Below are 26,085 nucleotides of genomic sequence, written 5' to 3'. Positions count from 1 at the left end.
GATAAATGCAGTTTAGAGACTAGCAGTTAAAAACTTAAATCGTACATTAAAATTTTTTTAAATCTACCAGAGAGCATTTAACCAAGACTCAATGCAAATAAAATTCTATTATATGTATGTCTCAAAATTACAGACGGCTCAACCAAAACAAAATTTCGGAAATTTATAATACATTAAGCAAAGAACCTAATGCAAGTACTCCCGTCAAATTGATTTGGATTATTCCAAATCTACAGTTGCTATACTTCTTATAAAGACGGGGTTCAAAAGTTTCACTCAAATCCCTCTGAAGTGAATCTATGCATGCCTGTGCTGCTGCAAATCAATGCATCCATGATGATAAAGGGGCAGCACAGTTAATGGTTAATATTCCAAGTAACAAGTACAGCAATGCAATTGCATCCCTGATAATTGCATAGCAGAAGTAGTTTGGTGTGAGGTCAACGGCGCTTGTACAAACAAGGTTTCAGCTCTGGCCAATCAATTTCCTTTACCTTGGAGTTTTGCTTCTCCTGCAAAGTAAAGGCTGTTAATGAAGAGATACTTAACCTAATGAGCTCAGAGAATGGAATTTCATATAAAAAACAGGACTATGTACTCTCTCTAGCAAGCAAAGCAAAACTAAGGTATAGTACCTTTTTCTTGAAGTATAACAAGATAAACATTTTATTTGAAAAGTCCTGCACATAGTAAGTATCAATTAGCATGAAGAAAGGATTAATTCATTTCTAGAAGACAAGAGGAACATGAATAAACCTTTGATTCTAGTGTAAAACCTAGTTTGCAGATGGCTTTTGAAAACCTATTTGGGTCTGCTCCTCCATTAGTTGGATCGAACCTACTCTTTACCTCTGCTATCAGAAGCCAACCACTGTAAAAGGAAAATCTAAGTTAACAAATTACAAAGCAATACAAGTAGAGTGATAAAAAAGCTTTATATAAAAATTGTAAGCAAACCATGGTTTAAGAACTCTATGTGCCTCCTGAAGATAGTTTGAGAAGTTAGTCCCCATCAGTGAAAGGCAGAAAACAGCAACATCAATCGATGAAGATTCAAGCGGCGTCTAGATTTTAAAGCACAAATATCTTTTGGTTAGATTGTCATACATAGGATACTCCACAAAGAGACTTGCCAATAGATTCCACAGCACCTAATGACCATGCTTTAAAAAATTTGAAGTCAAAACTGAAAAGGTTATGTAAATTATTGTAATCTAGCACAAGTATAACTCTAAACTTCCTACGTTTTTGCATGTATTGGCAATCACCAATATCATTGGGTCCATTACTAACTTGTTTTTTGTGCAGTTGCACGTATCCGCAAAATCAACATAATGGGTTACATTACAAACTTCCTAGTTTTTGCATGAATCTACAAGCATCAACATCATAGGGTACATTATTAAAACAGAGCATACATGCATAAAATTACTAGGAGATATATTCAGAAAATATAGACAAACACAAGAAACAGATCTACTAAATCAACTGTTAACTTACTAATTTCAACCATTATTGCCCATATGGGTTAGAAGAATTAGCATGCATCACAAATAGAAGTTTTGATCCTTTAAATCCCTAATTCAAACATTTATGGTAGAATGAATCCTAGACCAAGATGCTCTTTTGAAAGCAAAGTTAATTTGTTTTTGATGCACATGGGATCAAGCTATAGAAGCTTTTGTCTTCTATTCCACGTGAGCTGAATCGGTGTCGGAGGAAGTGTGTTCCAAAAGAAGCATAACTAAAAGTCTTAACACAACATTTCCTCATGTCTCATATGCATGTGCCCCTTGTGACTGAGTTTCATAGTGTAAGGCCAATATTCAGGCAGCTAGAAATGAGAGATGATGCTAATAAACAATGAAGTGAGGGAAAAGGCCATTTGATTGCATGTTGCTCAACATATAATCATAAAATCCTTCAAAGTATTTGAGAGGGAAGTGCATACATTTGACATATCACAAACAATCACTGAAGGATCACTTGAGACAAGATCAAAGGAGAAAACTTTATTCTTCACATTTCTTGCGAGGCGAGCATCCCCTGGAACACAATGGAATAAGATAACATTGTAGTGGCAAAAAAACACAGCATACTAGGAAGTGCCAGCCATTTGGTTTAATTCAATTATTAGGTTTAGAAGTTCTCACCGCATCCAAAATCAGCCACAATCAAAGAAGGGCTGTGATCCTTTAGCCATTTTATGATAATATTAACTGGTTGCTGAGGCCAATGTAACATTTGCTCTTGATATCCTGCATGATACTGGTAAAGTAAAATTTAAGTTTCTGCACAACTTCATAAAGTAAAACTCGAATCAGGAAATTGATAATCATATTCAGAAACATCTTCTATTGTAAGATGCACACTGTCTAGTCCAATTTGTGCATACAGAATGAAGATTGAAAATAGTTGCTATACAATTTCCCAGCTAATAAAGAGCAAAAAGTTAGAATCCAAAGCTTAGTTCTGACCTTTGAACAATAAAATTGCGAGCTTTGGTAGAAGAAACACTATTCCCAATGCCCATCGTCTACACTAAAGGTTCAATTTTTGCCCTAATTTACAGTAAAATGTTCTTGTTTTTCTTACATATCCACAGAACACAAATCACCTTTTAATATACGGTAAAAAGCAAGGTAGGTACAGCCATTGAGAGACGATTGAGAACAGGGGAGAATTTCCCCAAAAAATAAAAATAAAAATTCATTCAAATGAATCTTACCACATTAAATAACGCAGGGTCTTCTTCAAAATAGCTAAGCGCCTCGCTTCCACTGAGAAAATTTGTCCCAGAAAAAAAAAGATTTCAAAAATTCAAGTAGAAAAACAGAGAAAAATGCCACACTATAGATCACGATAAAACCCTATTTGACAACAAAAGCAAATACAGTTTAACAGACTAAAGGAGAAAAAAACCAAACCAACGCAATCAATTCTCTGTTTTCTTCTTCAATTATACTGTTAAGTTTAAGAGAAGGGAGAGTGAGTATTGAAAACGTACGTGCAAGTGTAGAGCTTCTCGTTGATCATCCGGAAATGCCCTCCTGATAACCTCGCCCTCATTTTATCCAGAAAACTACTCGACGACTTCGATTTTCCATCAACTTCTTCATGCTTCCTCTTCTTCTTGGTCTGAGATTCTCCGTTTTGGGGTGTTCTCCGTTTCCGGTTCGCTCCCTTCTTGGCTTCCATTGCCGCCAACTCCCACACTCTGAGAACCCGATTTAGGGCCTCAAAACCCTAAATTCACCACCAGGCCTAAATCATGGGTTTTGCCCTTGAAATCATTACGATTTAATTATTTTAACAATCATACTTTGATCCCCAAAAAAACCATAAATTCGTGAATTGAACGCTGCCTTTTTTTTTTTTTTTTTTAATTTTCAAAAATAAAATTTTGATTTCCTTATGTAAGTATATTATATTTTGAATATTATTTTGTTTCACAAGAAATTTGTATAGTTGATTTAAATCCATAAAATAATTTTTCTTTTTGATAACCCGAGCACTCATTGCCATTGGGTAAATTTAGGATATTATTAATGGGAGGATTCGAATCTATTTACCTTCACAAGTCATAAAATAATATATATATATATATATATATATAATTAAATATAATTTTTATTTTTTAAAGATATGAAATATGATTTTTTTTTTCTTAACAAAGATATCTTAATTTTTTTTTTAATATTTATGTTACATCAAAGTTTGTTATTATAGTTATAATTTTTTTTAAAATAAGAATTAATTTTCCGATTATCTTTTGACACAAATATTTCATGTTTTAAGGCCCATTTCCTATCCCATCCAAAGTGTCACTTGGGCCAAGGAGCCTGCTCGAAACTAGAGCCACCAAAGCCCAAATCTAATTTGTAGAAGTGAATTGAAAAGAAAACTTCTGTAAGTTTCGTAGGGGTTTGGAGTCATGGTTGCTTCCCTGTCCCATTTGTTTTACTTAAAAGGGAAAGGAAGATATGACAAGTGGGAGGAGAAAAAATGAAGTGGAAAATGAGAAGATGTTGTGGGGAGGATGACCAAAGAAGGTTTAAGGTTTTCAGGTGAAGGAAGAAGAGAAGGGTTTTATAGTAATTTTATAGTCTTATTTGTTTAAAAAAATAAAAGAATTAGAAAGGTCAAAGGAGATAGGATATGTGAAGATGCTCTTTGATTATGGGAGTGGTTAATAGGTCAAAATTGTTGTTGTTAGGATTTTAAATGATATATGACCACCGTATTGGTCGATGGTATCCAAAAATAACAAATATTATTATTTTAAATAATTATGAAGATCACGAAATTTTAGCAAATTAGGGTCATTTGAAACTAGGGTAGTTATTAAAGAGAAGCCAAAATCGGATTGGAGTGGCTTAGGGAAGCTTTGTTCGAATTCTGAAAGTCTAGTTTGAAAATTTAGAATTGGACTTCTAGTTCTCTTTTCTCGTTTGAATTCAATTGAAAATCCATGAGGATTTTGGAACTGATGTTACTAATTGCATCGTGTTTTTGCTTTGATTCAAATTCTTGGATCTTAAACAATGCTTCTTGTTTCCTCCTCTTTGCTTTGCTCAGTTTGAAATCCAAGCGGATTTCAATTAAACCTTTCATATGGTATTTAAACTGAAAATAAATATCATATCCATGACTAGTGTGTTAGCACCAATTTAAGTTAGATGATTTGAATATTTAGTATCATCAAAATAATGTTATTTATGTACCAAGTAAAACACATACTTGAACTTTAATAAGAGAAATGAATCAATTATTTGATAGAATACTTTTTTTATTAATATTTATTTATTCTTAATTTAGTAAAAGAATTTTAAAAATAAAAAATATTAGAAGGAGAGAATGAGAAATTTTCACATCTATTTTATGACATTTCAATTTTTAATTAAAACAGGGATGTTAATAAAAAAAAAAAAAAAAAAAAAAAAGGGCATCCCATACACATAAATTGACGCACTTGTCTGCCTATTGGCAGAAATGGGTAATGACAGGCTCCTCAAAATGGATGATTCTCCCATTTAGGTTGAAGCAAGCACACCTTTCTAAACCCCTTATCTTCTTCTCTTCTATCTACACTTCTTCATGCATCCTTTCAATGTATTCAAGCATTAACAAATATTAAATACAACCTCCTAATGCATCACTCTCAAAGCTTTTCCATGTCCCTTGGTGTCACAAATATATCTCCATCACCATAACTGGCCCTTCAATCAAGACTCAAGACCATCTATTCAATGTACTTAAATACAAGTACTGAATCAGATATGTTCACATTTTCATCAGGGTAAATTGTTGGAATGTGTGGATTCCATATTTATGGGAAAGGATTGGGAAAACAGAGCATCAAAAATAATTTTCAAGGTCCACCCACCCAGGTAATAACATCAGCATTCAATGAGCCAACAATATTGATATGAACCTTCATCTCTATCCTATGCTTGCTCCAAGGTTGGCCAAAGAGACACACAACGTCTATGTTTAACTGCAACTGTCAGCCCAATTTAATGCCTCTTATCTTCCCAGCCTTGACTCTCTCTATATAAGCCCCAATACCAATACCATTACTCACTTAACCTCCTTTTTTTCTAACTTCTTGTGCCTCTTACTTTTGAAGAATGGCAACTACTGTGGAGGATGTCATTGCCAAGGCTGAGATGGTTGAGATTGAGCCCAAGACTGGAGTAGCTCTGAAGCCTCAACTGCTGAAAGAGGAGAAGGTGAATGGCACTGAGCCAAAGCCCATGAATGGAGTGAAAGCAGATGAGGATGGTAAAAATGAGAGTGTTCCAGAAGAGAAGGCAGAGGCTGGGAAAGAAGCAGCCAACGGCGGTGTTCCCAAGGATGAAGGAAAGAAGGAGGAGGTTGCAGTAGAGATTGAACCCAAGACAGGGGTTTCCTTCCCTGTTAAGGTGGAAGATGGGAAGCAGTTGAATGCTGTCGGTTTGAGGAAGAAGGCTATTCTTGGCTTGGGCATCAAGATTTATGGCTTTGGTATTACTCAATCACATCCCTATAATTCTTATACGTTTTTTTTAAAAAAAAACATTTATGAAAGACTTACAGCTGGTTAGATATGTTAAACAGATGAGGCATACCTGCTGAGGCAATTGATACAACTTAGATAATCATAGTATCTGTTATGATCTAACACAAACAATTGATCGAACTGCTATATGATGCAAATTCAAATCCCTGTTCAAGACCAGACCAAGAAGGGAATTGATCATCAGTCCAAACTATCATAATTAACTTTGTACAGCCATGGAAGAAGCAAATAGATCAAAAACTTATTTTCAAGTTTTCACCAAGTTCATAACAACTGAATCTGATACAGGATTCTGCATGCAGCATGTCATACCCAGAGCTTGATTACAAGCTAACTACCCACATTATTTTTCATTTTTATTTTGCAGGAATATATGCAGACCAAGAGAAACTGAAAGATCTTCTAAAGTCAAAGATTGGGAAAGCCCCAGCAAAACCAACTAAGGACATGTATCAGGTGGTAATTGATAGTGATTTGTGGATGATGGTGAGGTTGGTAATAGTGTATTCAGGTCTCACCATGAGCATGGTAAGAAAAAACTTTGATGAAGGTCTTGGAGCATCCATCAAGAAACTCACTGGCGGCCGAAGGAATGATGAGCTCTCAAACAAGTAACACTTATTATTGTCCATTTTCTGCAACTATAAGAACCTATTTCGTCTTACATATTAGCAGGCTTTTACCCTGATTGCTTGACCTGTTTGTGCTTTGATCATAGGGTAATGGGTGCAGCATCTGATGACATTAAGCTAACATCCGGTTCTGTAATTGAGATCACCCGTCTTCCAGGCTACACTCTTGAGACAAAAGGTAAGGATACAATGACAAAAAGTCGTATATTCCCATGTTTTTCATTTGACAGGGCCAGGAATCTAACAAAGAAAAATTGTGTTTGGTTGGTGGCAGTGATGGGTGAGGTGGTGAGCAAGGTTGAAAGTGAACTTCTCTGCAGGGCTTACATCCACATGTATTTGGGAGATGATGCCTTTGACAAGGATGCAAGAGAAAAATTCGGGGTCTCCCTGCTGTCTCTGTTCTAAACACAAACTTTTAGCAGTCTCTAGGTTTAAGAGGAATAAGGTCCAAGTCTACTTTGTAGTGACTGAACAACTGCTTAATAAGAGGGATGATGAACTGTACTCGGTTTGAATTTGCATCTGCATTTAGAGCTACATTTTCGGTTTCAAAATACTGGAATCCATTAATAATGTTTTGTTTCCAAAGAGTAATTCTTCACCATCATAAAGAGGCAACACAAAGATATTTCTATTGCTCAAACCTATGACCCAGAAAGGCAGGGTCAAATATTATTACACAAAACTGGCTTAGTCATTTCAAGTAACATTGAGAAACCTTAATATCACAGAAAAGAGAATGCACAAGCAAGTAAGTGCATACATATTGTACACTAAATAAGACAAGTAATGTATTTTCTAGGAAACTTCGGTCAACTCAATAGATAAGGTTAAATAAGGCCATGAAGAACCTTACGAGGATCCAACTGCCCACTGCAATAACTCGATGACACAGTAGATAGTTCTTGACGTCCTCTCCACTCTTCAAAGGGTTTCAAGACGATTGGGGCTTCAACAGCAGCTGAATCCACACATAACATGGTATTGTAATCCTCATCCCCCATATCTGGAAGAGCCTTGGCTTTTTTCTCCCAAGGATTCCATACAGCTGCACAAAGCATGATTTTTTTTTTATAAAAAAAATACTATAAAGGAAAAGAACTTGATAAAGACGACCATGGCAATAAAGGAACTTTAATATCTCGAAAATTTATAAGAAAAACAACAGAATTAGCCCAATTTCAGATAAATACGTATAAACACCTGCATCTGGCATGCCTTCTTTACGCAACACAATAGTTCTCTTCTTTTCATGGTCTATTATAGCAATCTTTGTTGGGGTGCGCAAATATACTCGGTCGATCTAAAAGAAGAAATACAATGTATCCTTAGAAGCCAAAATAAAAGTTTAAAATCAATGTGAAAAACTGTAATTGTAATTAGTTTAAAATTTCAAGGTAAGGAGTAGTCCAGTTTGTTTAAAAAACACATGTTGAGATTGAAGATTGAAAAGCAGAACAAATGTCATACCTCGCCATCAATGGTAATTGCATCTGCCTGCTCTGTGTACCTCTCTCTTTGCATCAGATTATCAAAGTAGTCGAGTGTCTCCAGGCCCTCAACCCGTACTTCACTGCAAATTAAACTGAATCATGCAACCTATCTGAAAGGATGAAAATGAAGTATCTTCCAAACTCAGCTAGCATTGAAATTTTCACTAAAACTGAAGATACATCAAATTCATAACACACCTTTGGGCCTTTGGCATCACAAAAGGAAACAGAGAGCAGTTACAAACTTCGTTTTCATTTTGTACTGTGAAAATAAAATAGACAAATTCTAATAGGCAAACCTGACATCCGATACAGATAAGTAGTTACGCAGAGCAAACATAAAAGGGAATGGCTTGCTATCTGTATTTCTCACACGGGGGATCATCGTGAGCTTGCCATCACTGAGAGAAATACGGAGCCGCAACTCAAATCTGCAGAAAACCATCATACATAAATTCATAGGTATAGACAGGTGATAACACCCTTCCATGTGACTCTTACCTGATGCAAATATCACATTAACGCACAAGCATACCTCCGTGGCCAGCTTCTTACATCCTCTTGAGTGGACTTCAATATAAGATCCACTGATGACTGACTGTTAGATGGAGACAAAGGTGAAGGGTTGCTATCTAATGACCATAATCTGTTCCTTGCAAATCCATGTTGCTCCAGTGAATCGAAATTTCCAAACTGCACTTGGACAGACAAACATCGTTGAAAATGCATGATCTCAAGGTCAAAAGGAAGAAGTTTTTTGGTAGTCTCCTTGGTAACCAACCTGTGGAAAGCAGACAGGTATACCTCCCCTGATGGCTTTGGGCGGTTTCCTTTCGGCCTTTAGAAGTTAGAACAGAGAAAACCCCCATATTTGTTAGATAAGATGGAATTGAAAATTCAGAAAAAGTCTTAAACAAGTAAACGTCAAAAATTTAAAATAAAATAAAATTCCATAGCATCAATATGACCTCAATATCTAATGACTTTTCATATATGTTTGTCAATACTTTCTAAGTTGATGATCCCATGATACAATATTGTCAAATATTTAGTTACTGTGTGGATTAGTGAAAATTTTCAATGTTCTAGCAGCAAAGTGCTTAACCATGATTGATCAAAATCACAGTGGCTATACCTTCCTGCTCATAAAAAGAAGCTCTTCCCTCCTTTCGTTCTTCCACGAAACAACCTGCCCGCCATACAAAAGCACCTGAAACCATTTCATATTGAATCAGACGGTAATAATAAAAGGCTAACACATTCCATTTTAACTTGATTTGATAAAAAATGAGAGTGTGTACTAAACAGACCCCTGATTTCAACAGATCCCAAAAAATAAATTCACAAAACAAATTTTGGAATATATAAATATTGATGGACTGTATTGAAGGGAAGTAAAAATCTGAAGAACTAAATCAGCAACCTACTCATGCCTGGCACAGGTGTAGTGCTGACTATGAAATAAGACAGTCTGTCATGGACCCAAAATTGACACACTGGTCCCCAAAGATATAACAGAATTCCGGAAAAAGACTCAGGAAGAAGAGTTCTGACAAAGCCAAATTTGCAAATCATCATAAAAAACCAAACGAACCAAGTCTAAAGATGGCATCTTCTTCAAATATCTCCTCATCAATAAACCCACATCAAATGGCCAATTCCACCTCTCTAACTTGTAGAAAAATTCAGTAGGTTCTTACTTCTCATAATCATATCAATTAACCCTAACTTTCTGTTCAAACAATTCCTAACTCCACCTAAATTACATCAAACAATTTTAATCACCGACCCATTTGTAGTCAAAACTTTCTTATCCCAAAATCAAACAAACCCCATAAAATTACATAAATAAAAAAGAAGAATAATAGTAAAAAAACAAAAAAAAAGGACATTAGCAGAGATTGTATGAGGGGTGGGAAGGAAACCGAACCTCCGCCGATGATCCGGTGAGGTCGGTGAGTATAACTCGGGAAAAGCCATCGGCGCCGTGAACTATACTGAAGGGCATCTGCTCGGGCCGCACCTTGGCTCTGAAACTGTTCACAAATGGCTTCACTTTCCCTTTACTCACCTCCAGCTACACACAGCACAACACAACACAACACAACACAAAACAACAGTCTGTAACAGCAGATAATTAACAGATTTTAGTAGAATTAAGCAAACAAAAGGGAAAGTAGAAATGAAAACGAAGAACTGAAGATGGGTAAGCTCACGTTGGTTGTTGAAGGTAATGGGGTTAAGTCCTAAAAAGAGAAAGAAAGAAGAAGGGAAGACGAGAGAGCGAACGCAAGTGGCAAAAGATAGATATGTAGGGTGGTAGTATACTAGAGCGACAGCGAGAGAAAACGAGGTAAACTTTATGTCATCGGATGCTCTGGTTTGCATGTGTCCCTGTCAGTTAAGGAGAGGAGGGGTTATACGGTTGCACCATTTCCTTTGGGTTTGGGTTGTATTTCCCTCCTTTGCACTGCACTTGTCCGCCACTCCTCATCCACTCTCCGCCAACGTTTGCCCTCTCACCATGCAAATCCACCTCCTATCCCCCTTATGAAGACTTTTTTGTCTCCTCAAAGGATATTTTTTTTATTTAATTAAAAATTTAAAATATCAACATTATTTCCAGTTTTTAATAAAATCATTTCGAAAATATTATTATTATTATTATTAACAAATTATACTATTAATAATATAATAATGATAATATTTATTTCTACTTTTTTTTGGGTTAAAAGCATACTTAAAAAATTCGCTATTATTTTAATATTATTTGGGATAATTTTTAATTTTTGACTTCACCAAAAGTTTGAAAGTGAAGTAAAAATTACCATTTTTAAAGGATAATATTAATTCTAAAAATTTAATTAAATTTGAATAGAGTTGTTTATGACTTTTTGGCTTTCAGAATATACAAATTACCCTTAATTAACAGGTCAAGGGCATAACACGTGATATTTTCGTCCATTAAAATTAACATCGTCCAACGAAAAATATAGAGTGCTAGTATTTAGGAAACTTGAAATGTAACACCTTCCAGTAAAGAAAATAAAATATTGATATTCAAGAAATTTAGAGTGCAATGTTTGATTTAAAATGCATAATATGTAAAATACGAGATAAGTTAAGGAGTAAAGTGAATTAAACCTTAAAATAAAATAAAACTTTTATGATAAGTAATATTTTTTTTTTACTTTTATTATAGTTATAAGTTTTTTTTTATACAAAATTAATAAATATTTTTAACTTACTTTACCCACATCCTCCAATTTTTACTACAAATTACATAATTTTAAATTTAAGAAAAATAAAAATTAGCCAACTTATTAAAGAAAAAAAATGAGCACCACTCTTAATTTCAAATGAGGAATCATTTTATTTTGGTATGAAGTGATGACGTGGCAAAATATATACCGTGGGAGTGAGTTCAGCGGATCCAGGCCCAGTGAGTGGAGGACATAAGGCATAAGGGGCATGTCACCAGAGAACAACCTATTTTTAAACTCCACTTTTAATCAACGGTTCTCGTTCCCCCAATTCTTGAGAAAACAATATCCGTTCTTAAAAAATATTCCTGATGTGACCGAGTCCAGTCACTTGCGCCACCACACGAACCCCAACGCTTTTTAACCGTCGGATACGTTGTCCTACCCTGATGTGCGTGTGATTGCGCCACGTATGGTGATCACAGAAGTGAGGTGTATGAGCTGGCATATGGAAGGGGAATAGGGAGTGGTGACGTGTAAACAAATTTTAGGCAGAGGTCGCTGTTATGAGACGTGGGGGTCGAGTGAAAATGAAGGAAAAAAAGGAAGAATCGTGATGCTTTTGTCTTGCCTTCGGTTTTGGGCCTCATGGGCCTTTTTTTATATATGGATTTTGGATTATGGATAATGAAATTTGAAAAGTGGGTGAGGATGGTTTGGAATTTTGTAGGGGGATTACAAATTTACAAATTAAAAATAGGGAGGCGGCATGGGTGGTCCAACTACTTTTGTAGTAAACATAGTGTATCCCCAAATTCAAATGAAATAGTTGACTACCTTATAAACTTTGTTTAACTCATTATCTAGGGTGGTCACATCATTTGTTTTTGTCTGATTTTTTAAATTATTAAAAATATTCTAAAAAATGGCTTCAAATTACCTTTTAAAATGTCCTAAATCTAGATTCATTGTTTTATATGAATTCTTTTCCCCAAGTCGGTGAATTGAATTACAAATTTTAGAATCACTCTGTTTTCACGGTACAAATATTTTAATTATTTTTTTCATAAAAAAAAAAATAAAATAAATTTTAATGGAGAAAGCTTTCTTGTAGAATCGTATTCTTTCAATTCTTTTTTCTAAAAAGGGTGAGAGAGATCTATTTTTTTTATTATTTTATATTATATAGAGAAAAGTTCAATTCCCAAAAACTGTTCTTGGTATATCTTTTTGTTGGATTAGGTCGGGTCAGTCTCACTTAGGTACCAAAACCCAGCTCCAATAAATATAAAGAAAACCTAAAAACTTATTTAATAAAATATTAACTATAAATTGTGAAAAACTCAATTTTATTAAATTTTTTTAATGTGAAACAAAAATTTTGATTATGTAAAATAAATTAGGATAGTTTCGTTGCATGGAGAAAAAAAAGAAAAAAGAAAAAGGAAAAAAAAAAAAAAGTGAATATGGATGCAACTGTTGTTGATGTTCTTTTAGATCTCTACTTTCACTGTTCCATGGAAAATTCCTACTATCTTACCTACTTTAGCTTGGTAGTTTCCATCACCAGTCACTTCGTTATCTTAAGTCTCTCGTGTTAGTGTGCATCCAGCAAAGGTACAATATTGGATAGGTTCTATAAAAATTTTGTATTTTGTATTTTGTATTTTTTTTTAAATTTTATTTAAAAAAAAACATTACAAAAAGCTTTGCCAAACAAATCTTTTAGAAGTGGGAAATTTGAATGGGGCGGACGGCATAATTTTATTGAGAGGCTGGTGAGGTGGTTGGTTTTTTTTCCTGTATGAGAAGCAGACAAGTACTTGTTGATCTGTTCCAAGCATGTAACAATGGCAGATCAGTTTCCCAATTGCATTCTCAAGTATTCAAGACTGGCATTCTCCATGACACTTTCTTCGCCACCAAACTCAATTCCCTTTATGCCAAGTACGCTTCCCTTCAAGCTGCACGCAAGGTGTTCGACGAAACGCCTCACCCAAACGTCCATCTATGGAACTCTACACTTAGGATCTATTGCAGAGAAAAAAAATGGGAAGAGACTCTACGTCTTTTTCATCTCATGATATATACGGCTGGGGAAGCACCTGATAATTTTACCATACCCATAGCTTTAAAGGCGTGTGCGGGTTTACGGATGCTTGAGTTGGGCAAAGTGATACATGGGTTTGCTAAGAAGAATGATGAGATTGGTTCTGACATGTTTGTGGGTTCTGCTTTGGTTGAATTGTATTCCAAATGTGGGCAAATGGGTGAGGCTTTAAAAGTGTTTGAGGAGTTTCAACGGCCGGACACGGTACTATGGACTTCCATGGTTACTGGGTATCAGCAGAATAATGATCCTGAAGAAGCATTAGCGCTCTTCTCACAAATGGTGAAGATGGACTGCGTTGTTCTGGACCCTGTGACATTGGTTAGCGTAGTTTCTGCTTGTGCTCAGTTGTTGAATGTTAAGGCTGGAAGCTGTGTTCATGGTCTTGTGATAAGGCGGGGGTTTGATGGTGACCTGCCTCTGGTTAATTCATTGTTGAATTTATATGCAAAGACGGGTTGTGATAAAATTGCAGCTAATTTGTTTTCCAAGATGCCAGAAAGGGATGTGATTTCATGGAGTACTATGATTGCTTGCTATGCTACTAATGAGGCAGCCAATGAAGCATTAAATCTTTTCCATGAGATGATTGAGAAGAGATTTGAACCTAATTCAGTTACTGTGGTTAGTGCATTGCAAGCATGTGCAGTTAGTCGTAATCTAGAGGAGGGTAAGAAGATACATAAAATTGCTGTTTGGAAAGGTTTCGAGCTTGATTTTTCAGTTTCTACAGCTCTAATTGATATGTACATGAAGTGCTCCTGCCCTGATGAAGCAGTTGATCTCTTTCAAAGGCTGCCTAAGAAAGATGTAGTTTCTTGGGTTGCTTTGTTAAGCGGGTATGCACAAAATGGAATGGCGTACAAGTCAATGGGGGTGTTCCGCAATATGCGGTCAGATGACATTCAACCTGATGCTGTTGCTGTGGTGAAGATTCTAGCAGCTTCTTCAGAATTAGGGATTTTTCAGCAAGCTCTTTGCCTTCATGGTTATGTGGTTAGAAGTGGCTTCAATAGCAATGTTTTTGTTGGAGCTTCACTAATTGAATTGTATTCAAAATGTGGTAGCTTGGGTGATGCAGTCAAGTTGTTCAAAGGAATGATCGTAAGAGATGTTGTCATCTGGAGTTCGATGATTGCCGCTTATGGGATTCATGGCCGAGGTGGAGAAGCTCTAGAAATATTTGACCAGATGGTTAAGAATTCAACTGTTAGGCCTAATAATGTCACATTTCTCTCAATTTTGTCTGCTTGTAGCCATTCAGGTTTGGTTGAAGAAGGGCTCAAGATATTTGACAGAATGGTGCATGATTACCAACTGAAGCCTGATTTGGAGCACTTTGGGATAATGGTTGATCTCCTTGGCCGCATTGGACAGTTAGGTAAGGCCATGGACATTATCAACCGTATGCCAATTCCAGCTGGTCCCCATGTTTGGGGAGCTTTGCTTGGTGCTTGCAGGATTCATCACAATATTGAGATGGGAGAAGTTGCAGCAAAGAATCTATTCTGGTTAGATCCAAGTCATGCAGGGTATTACATCCTGTTATCAAATATCTATGCAGTGGATGGTAAATGGGATAACGTAGCTGAACTCAGAACACTTATAAAGGAGAGGGGGTTGAAGAAGATGTTTGGGCAGAGTATGGTTGAGGTTAGGGGTGGGGTCCATAGTTTCCTAGCTAGTGATAGATTTCATCCAGACTCTCAGAAGATATATGAACTGCTAAGAAAATTGGAGGCACAAATGGGTAAGGAGGTTTATATCCCTGATTTGGATTTTCTGCTTCATGATACGGGGGCAGTTTTACACTTTTGAAGTGTTGATAAATGGACTTATTAAATCCATTGCGGATGATCCAATTAAAATCCTGATAACAAGAGTGTGCTGCTGGATATATCATCATGTCTCAGATTGGCTTTTTCTGGATATTTATTGAAAGAATATCTTATGGATTTGACATTTTATGAACTCAGGCCTCATTAATATCAACGTCATATGTTTCTCTGGATTTGGAAGATGTTTAAAAGCAGGAAAACCAGTAAGACCATCTACCGGATGGTGGTAACCAATCAACTTTTGCTGTAAAGAAGTGATCTTTGTTGAAAGCAATGAGGCTACAATGTGAGATGGATTTTTGTTTCACGAGAATTAAAATTGTCTGCAACACAGTTGATCAGGAGAAAGAGTTTGATATCAAGATAAGAGGAGAAGATTATTTATCAAGTAGGTTAAAGATATAATCGCCATGTTTCTTTCCAGATCATGCTACGCAGAGGCCTCAAGTTCAACCACCCTTACCAATTACAAGCTGTACTTTGGCAACCCATATTCCCTGGAAAGCGAAAGCTGTTTATATGCGAGCCCATTTCAGATGGCTTGGCCATTTCTGGGAGATTTTCCCTACTTATCCATTTCAAGCAGCAGGTAAAGTCATGTGATTGCTTTCTTACTGTGCTGTCATTTTGCTTAACCCCTTTAGTTTTAGTTCAAAATTGACTTGGCTTATGTTCAATTCTCCAGACATGAGTAAATCCAATGTTCCAACTCTAGCAATGATTGCTATTTAGAGAAGCTATCCTTTTGGAAAGTTTCGGAAGACTACAAACAGTCCCCTTCTCGAAGAAAAATGCTTTCCTGAGGAGATTATTATGTGTTTATCAGCCATGGTGATTGTTTAGAGATGAAAGCGAGAGATTGTATTGAGCCCAGTCCAAAATCCTCACACACTTCCTAAATAGGCTGATGCTCATGCTCTGTTTTTTGGTTCCTGAGGTTGCAAAAACCCCAAATCTTCAACATCAAATGTCACCAAATCAAGTTTGCTTATGTCTAGACAGAAGATTTTAATGGAATTCAGCTCTTCAAGATAGCTAGATTGGCAGATATTGCAGCTCACAATTTCGCCAGACAAATTTTCCTTAAATGTATCTCCTAAATTGCTATATTTAATTGGAGGGAAGCTTCTTATGTATTACCTTGTATATCAGTCATTTTTTGAAAGAAACCAGAAATAATTTTTGGGCATAGATTGAATTTGGTATTCATCTGTATAAATGACTGTTTAAATTTTGGTCATAGAAACTTTTCCCTTCATTTCCCTTTATTGCAACAATGTCCACTTGTCCCTTCCTTCACTAGCAAATTATTTTCCCAGCAACCAAATCACTCACTGAGTGACACCACCTTTCTCATTTCTCAGAAGTTATTGTCCTTGTTTTGCAGGCAGTGCATCAAAGCTACCGAAAGTAAATATAAAACCATAGGCAGTGCCCCTAGTACAGATACGTTCTCATGGTACCATCCCTCCATTTATTTCAATTCTTTTGGCGTTCTAATTTATATATATTTGGATGAGAACCCTTTTCAATCAACTTACTCCCATCAATCTTGCCGCCACACTTTGTAACCGTTTTTCAAACTCTAACCACCTTTGCACCTCCATCTCTGCTTCGCCGAACTTGCCCATTAATCAGATTGCCCATATTATTTGTTGTGTCTTGCAAGAATGCACCAGCTTCAGTTGTCTCAAGAAAACCCATGCAAAGATTTTTGCTTATGGGCTCCAATACGACTCACGTATATTAACTAAATTTGCCATTATGTATGTTTCATTCAATAGAATTGATGCTGCGAGCATCGTATTTGAAGATATACCCCACCCATGTAGTTTTCTTTGGAATGTTATGATAAGGGAATTTGCCACTGATGGCCGGTTCCTCAGTTCTCTGGAACTGTATTCCAAGATGATGGAAAAGGGCCTAAAACCCGATAAGTTTGCTTTTCCTTTTGCACTCAAATCTTGTGCAGGATTGTCTGATTTGCAGAGGGGTAAAGTGATTCACCAGCATTTGGTGTGTTGTGGATGCAGCAACGATCTATTTGTTGATGCGGCTTTGGTTGATATGTATGCGAAATGTGGGGATATTGAAGCTGCCCGGTTGGTGTTTGACAAAATGGCCGTGAGAGATTTGGTTTCTTGGACTTCGATGATTTCTGGGTATGCCCACAATGGTTATAATAGTGAGACATTGGGGTTCTTTGATCTTATGCGTAGTTCTGGGGTGATACCGAATCGGGTTAGTATTTTGAGTGTTCTTCTTGCTTGTGGTAATATGGGAGCTTTGAGGAAAGGTGAATGGTTCCATAGTTATGTGATACAAACAGGGTTTGAGTTTGATATCTTGGTTGCGACCGCTATAATGGACATGTATTCTAAGTGTGGCAGTTTGGATTTGGCCCGTTGTTTGTTTGATGAAACAGCAGGAAAAGATTTAGTTTGCTGGAGTGCCATGATTGCAAGCTATGGAATTCATGGTCGTGGAAGGAAGGCAATTGATCTTTTTGATCAAATGGTAAAAGCAGGAGTAAGGCCTAATCATGTAACATTCACTTGTGTTCTGTCAGCTTGCAGCCATTCAGGGTTGCTAGAAGAAGGCAAGAGGTATTTTCAATTGATGACAGAGGAGTTTGTAATGGCCCCAAAACTCAGTAATTATGCATGTATGGTGGATCTTCTTGGTCGTGCAGGACAGCTTTCTGAAGCAGTGGACCTCATAGAGAATATGCCCATGGAACCTGATGCAAGCATATGGGGTTCTTTGCTTGGTGCATGCAGAATTCACAATAATCTAGATTTAGCAGAGAAAATTGCAGACCATCTTTTTCACCTAGACCCAGTACATGCTGGCTATCATGTTTTACTCTCTAACATCTATGCTGCAAAATCTAGATGGAACGAGGTCGAGAAGGTGAGAAAGATGATGGCTAGAAGGGGAGCGAATAAAATTCAGGGATTTAGTTTGGTCGAGTATGATAACCAAGTTCATAAGTTTGGGGTAGGAGACAGATCACATCCTCAATGGGAGAAGTTGTATGCTAAGCTTGAAGAGTTGGCTGCACCAATGAAACACTTGGGGTATGTCCCCTTAACGGATTTTGTTCTCCATGATATTGAGGAAGAAGCAAAAGAGGCAGCTCTTTCCTACCACAGTGAGAGGCTGGCAATTGCATTTGGGCTCATCAACACTAGTCCGGGGACTACTCTTCGCATCACAAAGAATCTAAGGATTTGTGGAGATTGTCATAATGCCATCAAGCTCATCTCAAAAATTGTTAATCGGGTCATCCTTGTGAGGGACATGCACCGGTTTCATCGTTTTGAGGATGGAGTTTGTTCTTGTGGGGATTATTGGTAACTACATTGGGTTGATCTTATTCACATTCCCATAGGTTTTGACTAAATATATATGATTAGTTTCATTCACATTCCCTCAGGTTTTGACTAAATACACCTAATTTTTATTGGTTTCACTTTTCATCAAATATCTCCCTTATTTCGAGTGTCTAATCATATGCTCTTTGCATGTTTTCTTTTTCTTATTTTCTCCTTTATTTCACCTTAATTGAATGTCTTTAAATCTAACAGTTGGTGGTTTCTTGGTTCTACTTGGGTTCCCTCCAAATCTAATGCTTTCCTCCAATTTTTGTATTCTTTTCATTATATATATTCTAATTTATATATTTTATTTCAATTTTATTCTTATCTTAAAAAAAAAAGATAAGAAAATACCGAGAAATAAGTGTAGGTTACAAAATTTTCTATCCATGGTCTTTCATAAGTGGAGAGAGTGTACGACGTTACTGGGCGTAAATCTCTATCACAATTAAAATTTTGAAGTTTAAATATGCGATTGCATTGTTAAAGAAAATTCAGAGATAAAATTATCATGATTTTATAGTCTTCAAGGTTGTTGTCCTTTGGATTAACATTAATGTTTATTATTTTTAGATTAAAAAGATTAATTATTGACTTATGCTAATAAAACTCTAATTAAAATGAACGAGGATAAAAATATGATAGCAAGAGATTTTCTAAAATGTTTAGTAAAATAAATAAACAAAAAAAAAAAAGAAAAAGAAAGGACTAGGAAGGTTTCACAATCTAGTATCAAATCTATTGAGAGAAAGTATTATAATCTATGATTTAGTTATAGGGATAACTTGGATTACTTTGTTCCTTGGCCCTAAATCGTGTAAGGTGTATGAAATCTTCCTAAGGTTTTCTAGATCCTAGGGAGGCAAACAAATAATAAAAACTTTATAGGATCTAGATTTAGAATGCGGTTGACAGTGATTCTAGGAAGCGTTTTTAATTTTTTTAATACTTAAAATATACAAATTTTCAAGTGCTAAAAATATTAGAAACACTTCAAAGAATTACTATCAAATAGATTCTTAATAGTTTAGAATTGATAATGTAAACTTTGGATGTTGCCCAATCAATTCTTGTCAATGTAGAAAATGTTAAATCTATAAAAGATAATCCATAGAAGATCTCATAAATACAAAGTCTTCCACTCAATGACTCGTCCTCAAAACACTTAGATGGTGGAGAAAAGAAGGTGGATGTTAGGATTTTCTCGAAGTGGATAATATGTAAGGTTGAGGTCGAATTCCTAATGAAGGTATTTTGCACACTAACTTCAAAACCCTAGTTGAAATCCAAAAGTTCATAACCCTAAACTTGAAAAAATGATATGATATTTTTGAAATTACAAAATCAAAATAAAATACTAAAGCCTAGTTACAAAAACCCATTACATGTGTATAAAATGCATGGAGTCTTATTTACATAGGTCTCAACTACATAAATTTCCCTGGAGGGGTTTTTCTCCTCTTAATGTCTTTAAGAAATCTCTTCAAATCTTTAAACAATCACAGATGAGTTAGGGCTTCATCTCACAAGTTTTCTTGGACGATATGGGTTCAAACTTCACAATAAAAGTGAGCCCTAATAAATGAGTAGAAAAGGGATGTGGCATCCTTTAAAACACCCCAACCATTTTTATTTTATTTTATTTTTTTAAAAAAACAATGAGGCATGTTTAGTAATGGAATGTGGCCTCCTTTACCATTTTTTTTTTAAAAATAAATAAAATAAAAATAAAAATTTAAGACCTCCCTCTACTTTGGATATGCTCCAACTACTTTATTGAAAAAATGAAATGAATTTCCAACCATATTTTGAGCCAATTACTTACAATATTTATTAAGTACCCACTTCCTTCTTGAAACAATGGGTGGACCCTAACTGTTTTTTCAGAATACCCTAAGCACCTTTTCTAAAACCATAGGACATGTTTATTAATAAGGTAGAACTCTAATTACCTACCTTCATCTAATGATGTAAATATCAGTAATTACGAATATATTGATACTTCTATTTTATGAATATAGTAGAGATATATTGACGGATATTTTGACACAAAATATCGGTGAACCTAAAATTGATAAAAAAAATTATAGAAATGTAAGAAAAAAACTCTTAAAAATAAAATTAGAAGTATAATGAATATTTTAAAATTGTTTTATTCAAGAAATTGATATATGTATAATATAATTTATCATATTTGATAATAATATTGTATGTGCTAATAAAAAAATAAAATAAATTTCATAAGTATACATTTATTATTAAATTATATCAAATATTATTCGATAATAATATTATGATATTTGATTATAATATGTCTAATTCAAAAATATGTTTAATGTTAAAATTATAATTCATTTAATTCAATTGTATTAAATGATATAAAATAAATAATGATATATGTATAATTTTTAATACTTAATTAATATATTAATGATATTAAAAACACTATGAAGAAAATTATCATCATAATTTTTATATTTTTGGTATTCAAATAGATGGAATTTTTTAATTTAATTATAAAATAATTATAATTAATTTGTTCTTTAAAACATTTTTTTTAAAATTATGTTTATATGATGCATTTTAGTTTATATATATTTGGTGCAATTTATATATGAAAGGGCAAACTTGCCCCAGTGGTTGGCTTAATGCAAGGCAAACCTTTTGGCTGGGGTTTGAGCCCCACATTGACCCGTGTTGACTGCCCCAAAATATCACAAGATATTAGCCATAAATTGCCGAAAAATCCCAAAAAATGTACGAAATTCACGATAAATTACCATTAAAGTTTAATCGGTGCCTCCAACAACTTTATGTAAGCACTAACTACTTCCTTACAAGAATGAAGTGAGCTTACAACCATTTTTTAATGCCTCCATCGACTTTATGTAAGTCCTAACTACTTCCTTAAAAAAATGAAGTGAGCTTACAACCATTTTTTATGCGGCCAAGTTTAATTTTGTACATATCTTTATTAATGGGACAAGTCCTCAACTACTTCTTTGGATCAATGGATTAAACCCCTAGGGATTGTAAATTCATATATATTGGTAAAAAAATTGGCGATATTTTTTTCTCAATGGGTCCAACAAGAGAGAAGACAAATAAAAAAGAATCTTCAATGAATTGGTAATTAGTAGAAAAATCTCAATTTTTTTTAAACAAATATGGATATTAAGCAATTTATCATATAACATGGAGTTTTTTTTTTTTTTTTTTTTTTTAATTTTTTAATTTTTTATTTATTATAAATGATCAAGGATGATATGAAAACTTATGGAGATGATGCGTCATGAAGACACAAAAGTCCTCTTTCCCATCTCTCTTTCATTCTAACCAAAAAAAAAAAAAAAAACCTTTATATATGTTAATCTTATTTAATTTTAACGAGCTTTCAATTTTAGCCACCAAACCAAGCCAAAATAAGTTCTAAAATGCTAGAATGTGGGGAGACTTGCTCCATTATCAAGATGCACCAAGTCCAATCTAGACTCCTCGAATCCTATTCTCTACTTGACTAGACTTATTTAGGTTAGACCTTGTGTTATATATCAGTGCTACCTTTGAGAAGGTATAAGAAATTTTCTCTAATCACAAGTATTAGTCATAAGTATTATAGAGAGAACTTTTATTCTATGTGCCACATAAGAATAAAGTAGAAAAGTGAGGTGGTGTTTGTTTTTTTTATTTTTTACTGAAAGTAATTTATTTTCAGAATTTAAGTTGTTTGTTTTTCTATTTTTTCATGATTTATTATAAAATTTTTACTAAATAGAAAAAAAATCAAAATATATAGTTTTTTTTAAATAGAAAAAATAATATATTGGTTTTTTTTTTTTTACTTTTTAATACTTAATAGAAATAAAATACTACAAAAACAAATAACCTAAAATTTAATATTATTAAGCATTAAGGTTCTATTTAGAATTAAGTAAAAAAACAAACATCACTTGAGTCTCCAAAACATTCGGACATTCATGTTCTATGGGCATCTGGGTGACTCAAAGATGTATTCAGAGATGGACATCTAACATCTAAATATTATAGGACAATGGCACATGGAGTGATGCAATTAAGAGACATGGACCTAGGATACAAAACATTGAGGCCCAAGACATCTCTTTAATTGCTCTTGTCATAATGGAGCTTATATATCACAAGTTGAACACTAAGATCGTATTTGGTAAAACTTGATAGTTATTACTTAACTATTTAAATTGATTTGTAAATTAAATTATTTTTAAGTTGTTGATCTAAAACTTGTTATTTATTTTTTTACTTTAAGTATTAAGGTTATTTGGTAAAATTAACTTCGAATTTATTTTAAGTTATCAATTTGATATGTTTATCCTTATTAGTTATAATTAGTATTTGTCATCATTAATTTTAATTAATTCTAAGCTATAAATTTGTTCATTAAATATTTATTCTTAAAGTATTGTATATATATCAGATAACCATAAAATATTTTAAATAAAACATGAGCCACAAATGTAGAGTCATGGTTGTTAAATATACTTTTATAAAATATGAGTAAATTAAACATAAATTTATTTTTAAATTTTAAGTTTTTATTTTAAATTATTTTATCAAACATGTTTAATAATTTAATTTAAATTATTAAGTCATTTTAAATCATTAATTAAGGTGATTTATCAAATACCATATAACATTCAATATAAGTGGAAACAATCTTTTTAATGATTCCTGGGTATATTTTTTCTGGGTCTTTATAGTTGGTGTGTCTGCCTTATATATATATATATATATATATCTATATATATATGATTGTTACATGTAAACTTTTGAATGACCGCGGGAGGTTCGCAAGCTTTTTTTTTGGCTAAATGCCAAATGGGAGGCGTTGTCTTGTTAGCATGGCCTCACCGGTGATCAGGTGATGGTAGTACCAGAAGGGTTTCACTTCTCCGGTCATGGTGTGTCAGGTTGAGTTGCATCTTTCCTGGGGTGCTTTAAAACAGATGAGACAGATTTGTTAAAAAGTACGAGGTGTCGAGTCAGCAGGATTGGGACTTTACTGCCTATGAGACTGTCGTTCACGCCTCTTGGTAGTGCATTAAAGACAAACCTTGACGTTAGGAGTGCGAAGTACGTAGCAATGAGTCCCATCATGCACTACGTGTTCAATACGAGATCCACTTGAGTTCCACCGACGTCTAGGGCTGTTTCCATCACGTTGAAAAGGTGGCGGAAGAGGCATGGATGTATAAGAGGAGCGAGGCCTTGGTGGGGTGAACTCACAATTACAGCTTCCGTCATGACAATTGGGTACCTAGAGTCATTTCTAGCATTTCTGTGCTTCCTCCTGCTTTGGCACTGGCGTCAGAGTAGGAACTTACCAATTATGAAATGGCCTCTTCTTGGGATGTTGCCAGGGCTTTTTTGCAACGTGCATCGCATACACCACTACGCCACCCAGCGGCTGAAACTATGTCCCACACTTGAGTTCAAAGGCCCTTGGTTTTCCAGCACCAACTTTGTCATCACCAGTGATCCTGCCAATGTCCACTACATGTTGAGCACAAACTTCTCTAATTTCCAGAAGGGGTCCAACTTCAAGAAGATCTTTGGTGATATTCTGGGAGATGGCATTTTCGCTTCCGAATCGGATTCATGGGCAACCCAAAGGAGATTGATTCATTCAGTGCTAAAAAATGGCCGGTTCCAGCAGCTCTTAGAGCAAACCACCCGGAAAAAGGTGGAAAAGGGGCTAATTCCAATCCTCGAGCATGTCTCCATGCTGGGATTAGAGGTGGATATGCAGGATTTGTTTAGCCGGTTCACCTTTGATAATACCTGCATACTGGTTCTAGGACTCGATCCTGGTATCCTTTCAATTGAACTTCGTGAAGAATCTTATTCAAAAGCGTTTAATGAGATAGAGGAGGCCCTACTTTACAGGCACGTCTTACCAGAAAGCTGTTGGAAGTTGCAGAAATGGCTTCAAATAGGAAAAGAGAAGAAGGTGAGCAGGGCGGTTAAGGTTCTTGAAGATTTTGTATTCCATTGTATCTCCTTGAAGCAAGAAACACTAAGGGGAAAAAGAACCCGAATAAAGGAAGACGAGGAAGGGAGCTTCGATTTTTTAACAGCTTGTATGGAAAAGGATGGCGAACTGACTGGTGGGCTTGAAATTTCTGACAAGTTTCTAAGAGACACAGCAATCAATCTCTTGGTTGCAGGGCAAGACACGGTAAGTGCAGCTTTGAGTTGGTTTTTCTGGCTCATTGCGACACACCCATTAGTAGAAAACAAGATTTGGGAAGAGATCAAAGCGAATTTGCGGGAGAAGGATGACGAGATCTGGTGGGCATTCAGTGCACAAGAAGTAAGTAAGTTGGTTTATCTCCATGCAGCTTTGTGTGAGACACTACGGTTGTTCCCACCAGTACCTTTTGAGCACAAAGCTCCCGTTAAAGCTGACATCCTTCCAAGCGGCCACAAAATTGATCCAGACACTAAAGTGCTATTCTCTCTGTATGCAATGGGGAGGATGGAAGACATATGGGGGCCAGATTGCTTAGAATTCAAACCTGAGAGGTGGATTTCAGAGAGAGGAGGAATCGTGCATGTACCATCTCACAAATTCATAGCATTCAATGCAGGACCGAGAAGCTGTTTGGGTAAGGAGATGACTTTCACCCAAATGAAGATAGTTGCAATTGCCGTTATTTGTAACTATCATGTTCAACTGGTGGAAGGTCATCCTGTGTCCCCAAGTATCTCTGTCGTACTTCACATGAGACATGGCTTGAAGGTTAGGGTCAGTAAGAGACGCGTTTGATAAGAAGACTTAAGTTTATTCGGGGAGGTAAGAATGCTGGTGAAGATTGAAGACTTAAGACTTAAAACTTAAGTTAACGTGCAACTTATGGTTTGTGTTATTCATAAATAAATAAATGTCAATGACCTGCTGGTCAACAGGGTTATGTTCTCTGAGATTTGTATGAGATTAGGATCTGTGTTACTTCATTTTGCCCTCTGGCAAAAACGTTTATATAATGTAATAAAGCAAATTCAATGAATAGATAGAGTCTAGGGTACGACAGACAGCGCCGCCTACACGCTTTGTGAATGAATGCAGGGCTGGGCCACCTCGAAGGGCGTGAGCCGCATGGGGGGAGACCCGCACGTACAGTTTTTAGGGGGATCTGGTAGAAAGACCGGCCGGCGCCCACCCGGCCAGAGGGACTGAGAAATTAAAAGAGTACAAAACTTTATCTTCAAGCTTTACCTTATTCTGATCATTCAAAGGGTGATCGAGGAGTCACTGAATGAAGTCTTCCGTTTCTTCTTTTTTGGGTACCTCAGATAAACCTGGGAAGCATAAAAAACAAGCAGGGA

The 26,085-nt window shown here is 35.4% G+C and overlaps 6 protein-coding genes across 8 annotated transcripts; 4 read left to right on the top strand and 2 right to left on the bottom strand.

Annotated features, from left to right (window-relative positions):
* Window positions 1-76: 76 nt before the first annotated feature.
* On the bottom strand, window positions 77-3,276 carry LOC117931048 (ribosomal RNA-processing protein 8). Of its 2 annotated transcripts, none has more exons than XM_034851902.1 (8): window positions 3,008-3,276; window positions 2,729-2,780; window positions 2,154-2,268; window positions 1,952-2,046; window positions 958-1,064; window positions 757-871; window positions 636-641; window positions 77-512 (listed from the first exon to the last, which is right to left on the bottom strand). In XM_034851902.1, exons 1-8 carry the CDS (start codon window positions 3,196-3,198, stop codon window positions 441-443), a joined length of 753 nt encoding a protein of 250 aa, XP_034707793.1. In that variant the 5' UTR covers window positions 3,199-3,276; the 3' UTR covers window positions 77-440. The 2 variants fall into 2 exon arrangements, with proteins under 2 accessions (XP_034707793.1, XP_034707791.1); XM_034851900.1 differs by having other exon boundaries at window positions 636-680; window positions 3,008-3,274.
* Window positions 3,277-5,583: 2,307 nt separating this feature from the next.
* LOC117930428 (fatty-acid-binding protein 1-like) lies at window positions 5,584-7,217 on the top strand. The gene is made up of 4 exons (XM_034851093.1): window positions 5,584-6,006; window positions 6,429-6,672; window positions 6,780-6,871; window positions 6,968-7,217. Exons 1-4 carry the CDS (start codon window positions 5,631-5,633, stop codon window positions 7,099-7,101), a joined length of 846 nt encoding a protein of 281 aa, XP_034706984.1. The 5' UTR covers window positions 5,584-5,630; the 3' UTR covers window positions 7,102-7,217.
* Window positions 7,218-7,330: 113 nt separating this feature from the next.
* Window positions 7,331-10,697, bottom strand: LOC117930427 (putative glucose-6-phosphate 1-epimerase). 2 transcript variants are annotated; one of them, XM_034851091.1, is made up of 9 exons: window positions 10,406-10,697; window positions 10,120-10,310; window positions 9,325-9,399; window positions 8,971-9,027; window positions 8,725-8,882; window positions 8,489-8,620; window positions 8,167-8,269; window positions 7,900-7,999; window positions 7,331-7,744 (listed from the first exon to the last, which is right to left on the bottom strand). In XM_034851091.1, exons 2-9 carry the CDS (start codon window positions 10,195-10,197, stop codon window positions 7,527-7,529), a joined length of 921 nt encoding a protein of 306 aa, XP_034706982.1. In that variant the 5' UTR covers window positions 10,198-10,310; window positions 10,406-10,697; the 3' UTR covers window positions 7,331-7,526. The 2 variants fall into 2 exon arrangements, with proteins under 2 accessions (XP_034706982.1, XP_034706983.1); XM_034851092.1 differs by having other exon boundaries at window positions 10,120-10,266.
* Window positions 10,698-12,915: 2,218 nt separating this feature from the next.
* LOC117929568 (putative pentatricopeptide repeat-containing protein At3g01580) lies at window positions 12,916-18,822 on the top strand. Its single transcript, XM_034849882.1, has 2 exons — window positions 12,916-15,929; window positions 16,026-18,822. The coding sequence occupies exon 1, from the start codon at window positions 13,197-13,199 to the stop codon at window positions 15,318-15,320; it is 2,124 nt and encodes a 707-aa protein (XP_034705773.1). The 5' UTR covers window positions 12,916-13,196; the 3' UTR covers window positions 15,321-15,929; window positions 16,026-18,822.
* LOC117930011 (pentatricopeptide repeat-containing protein At4g21065) lies at window positions 17,189-18,700 on the top strand. Its single transcript, XM_034850461.1, has one exon. It carries the CDS (start codon window positions 17,189-17,191, stop codon window positions 18,698-18,700), a length of 1,512 nt encoding a protein of 503 aa, XP_034706352.1.
* Window positions 18,823-24,085: 5,263 nt separating the features above from the next.
* On the top strand, window positions 24,086-25,525 carry LOC117930010 (alkane hydroxylase MAH1-like). Its single transcript, XM_034850459.1, has one exon. It carries the CDS (start codon window positions 24,086-24,088, stop codon window positions 25,523-25,525), a length of 1,440 nt encoding a protein of 479 aa, XP_034706350.1.
* The last annotated feature ends 560 nt before the right edge of the window (window positions 25,526-26,085 follow it).

The sequence above is a fragment of the Vitis riparia genome, chromosome 14, assembly GCF_004353265.1.
Source record: "Vitis riparia cultivar Riparia Gloire de Montpellier isolate 1030 chromosome 14, EGFV_Vit.rip_1.0, whole genome shotgun sequence".
Lineage (NCBI taxonomy): Eukaryota > Viridiplantae > Streptophyta > Magnoliopsida > Vitales > Vitaceae > Vitis > Vitis riparia.
Note: the sequence above shows the minus strand (reverse complement) of the source record. Positions and strands in the feature narration are given on the sequence as shown.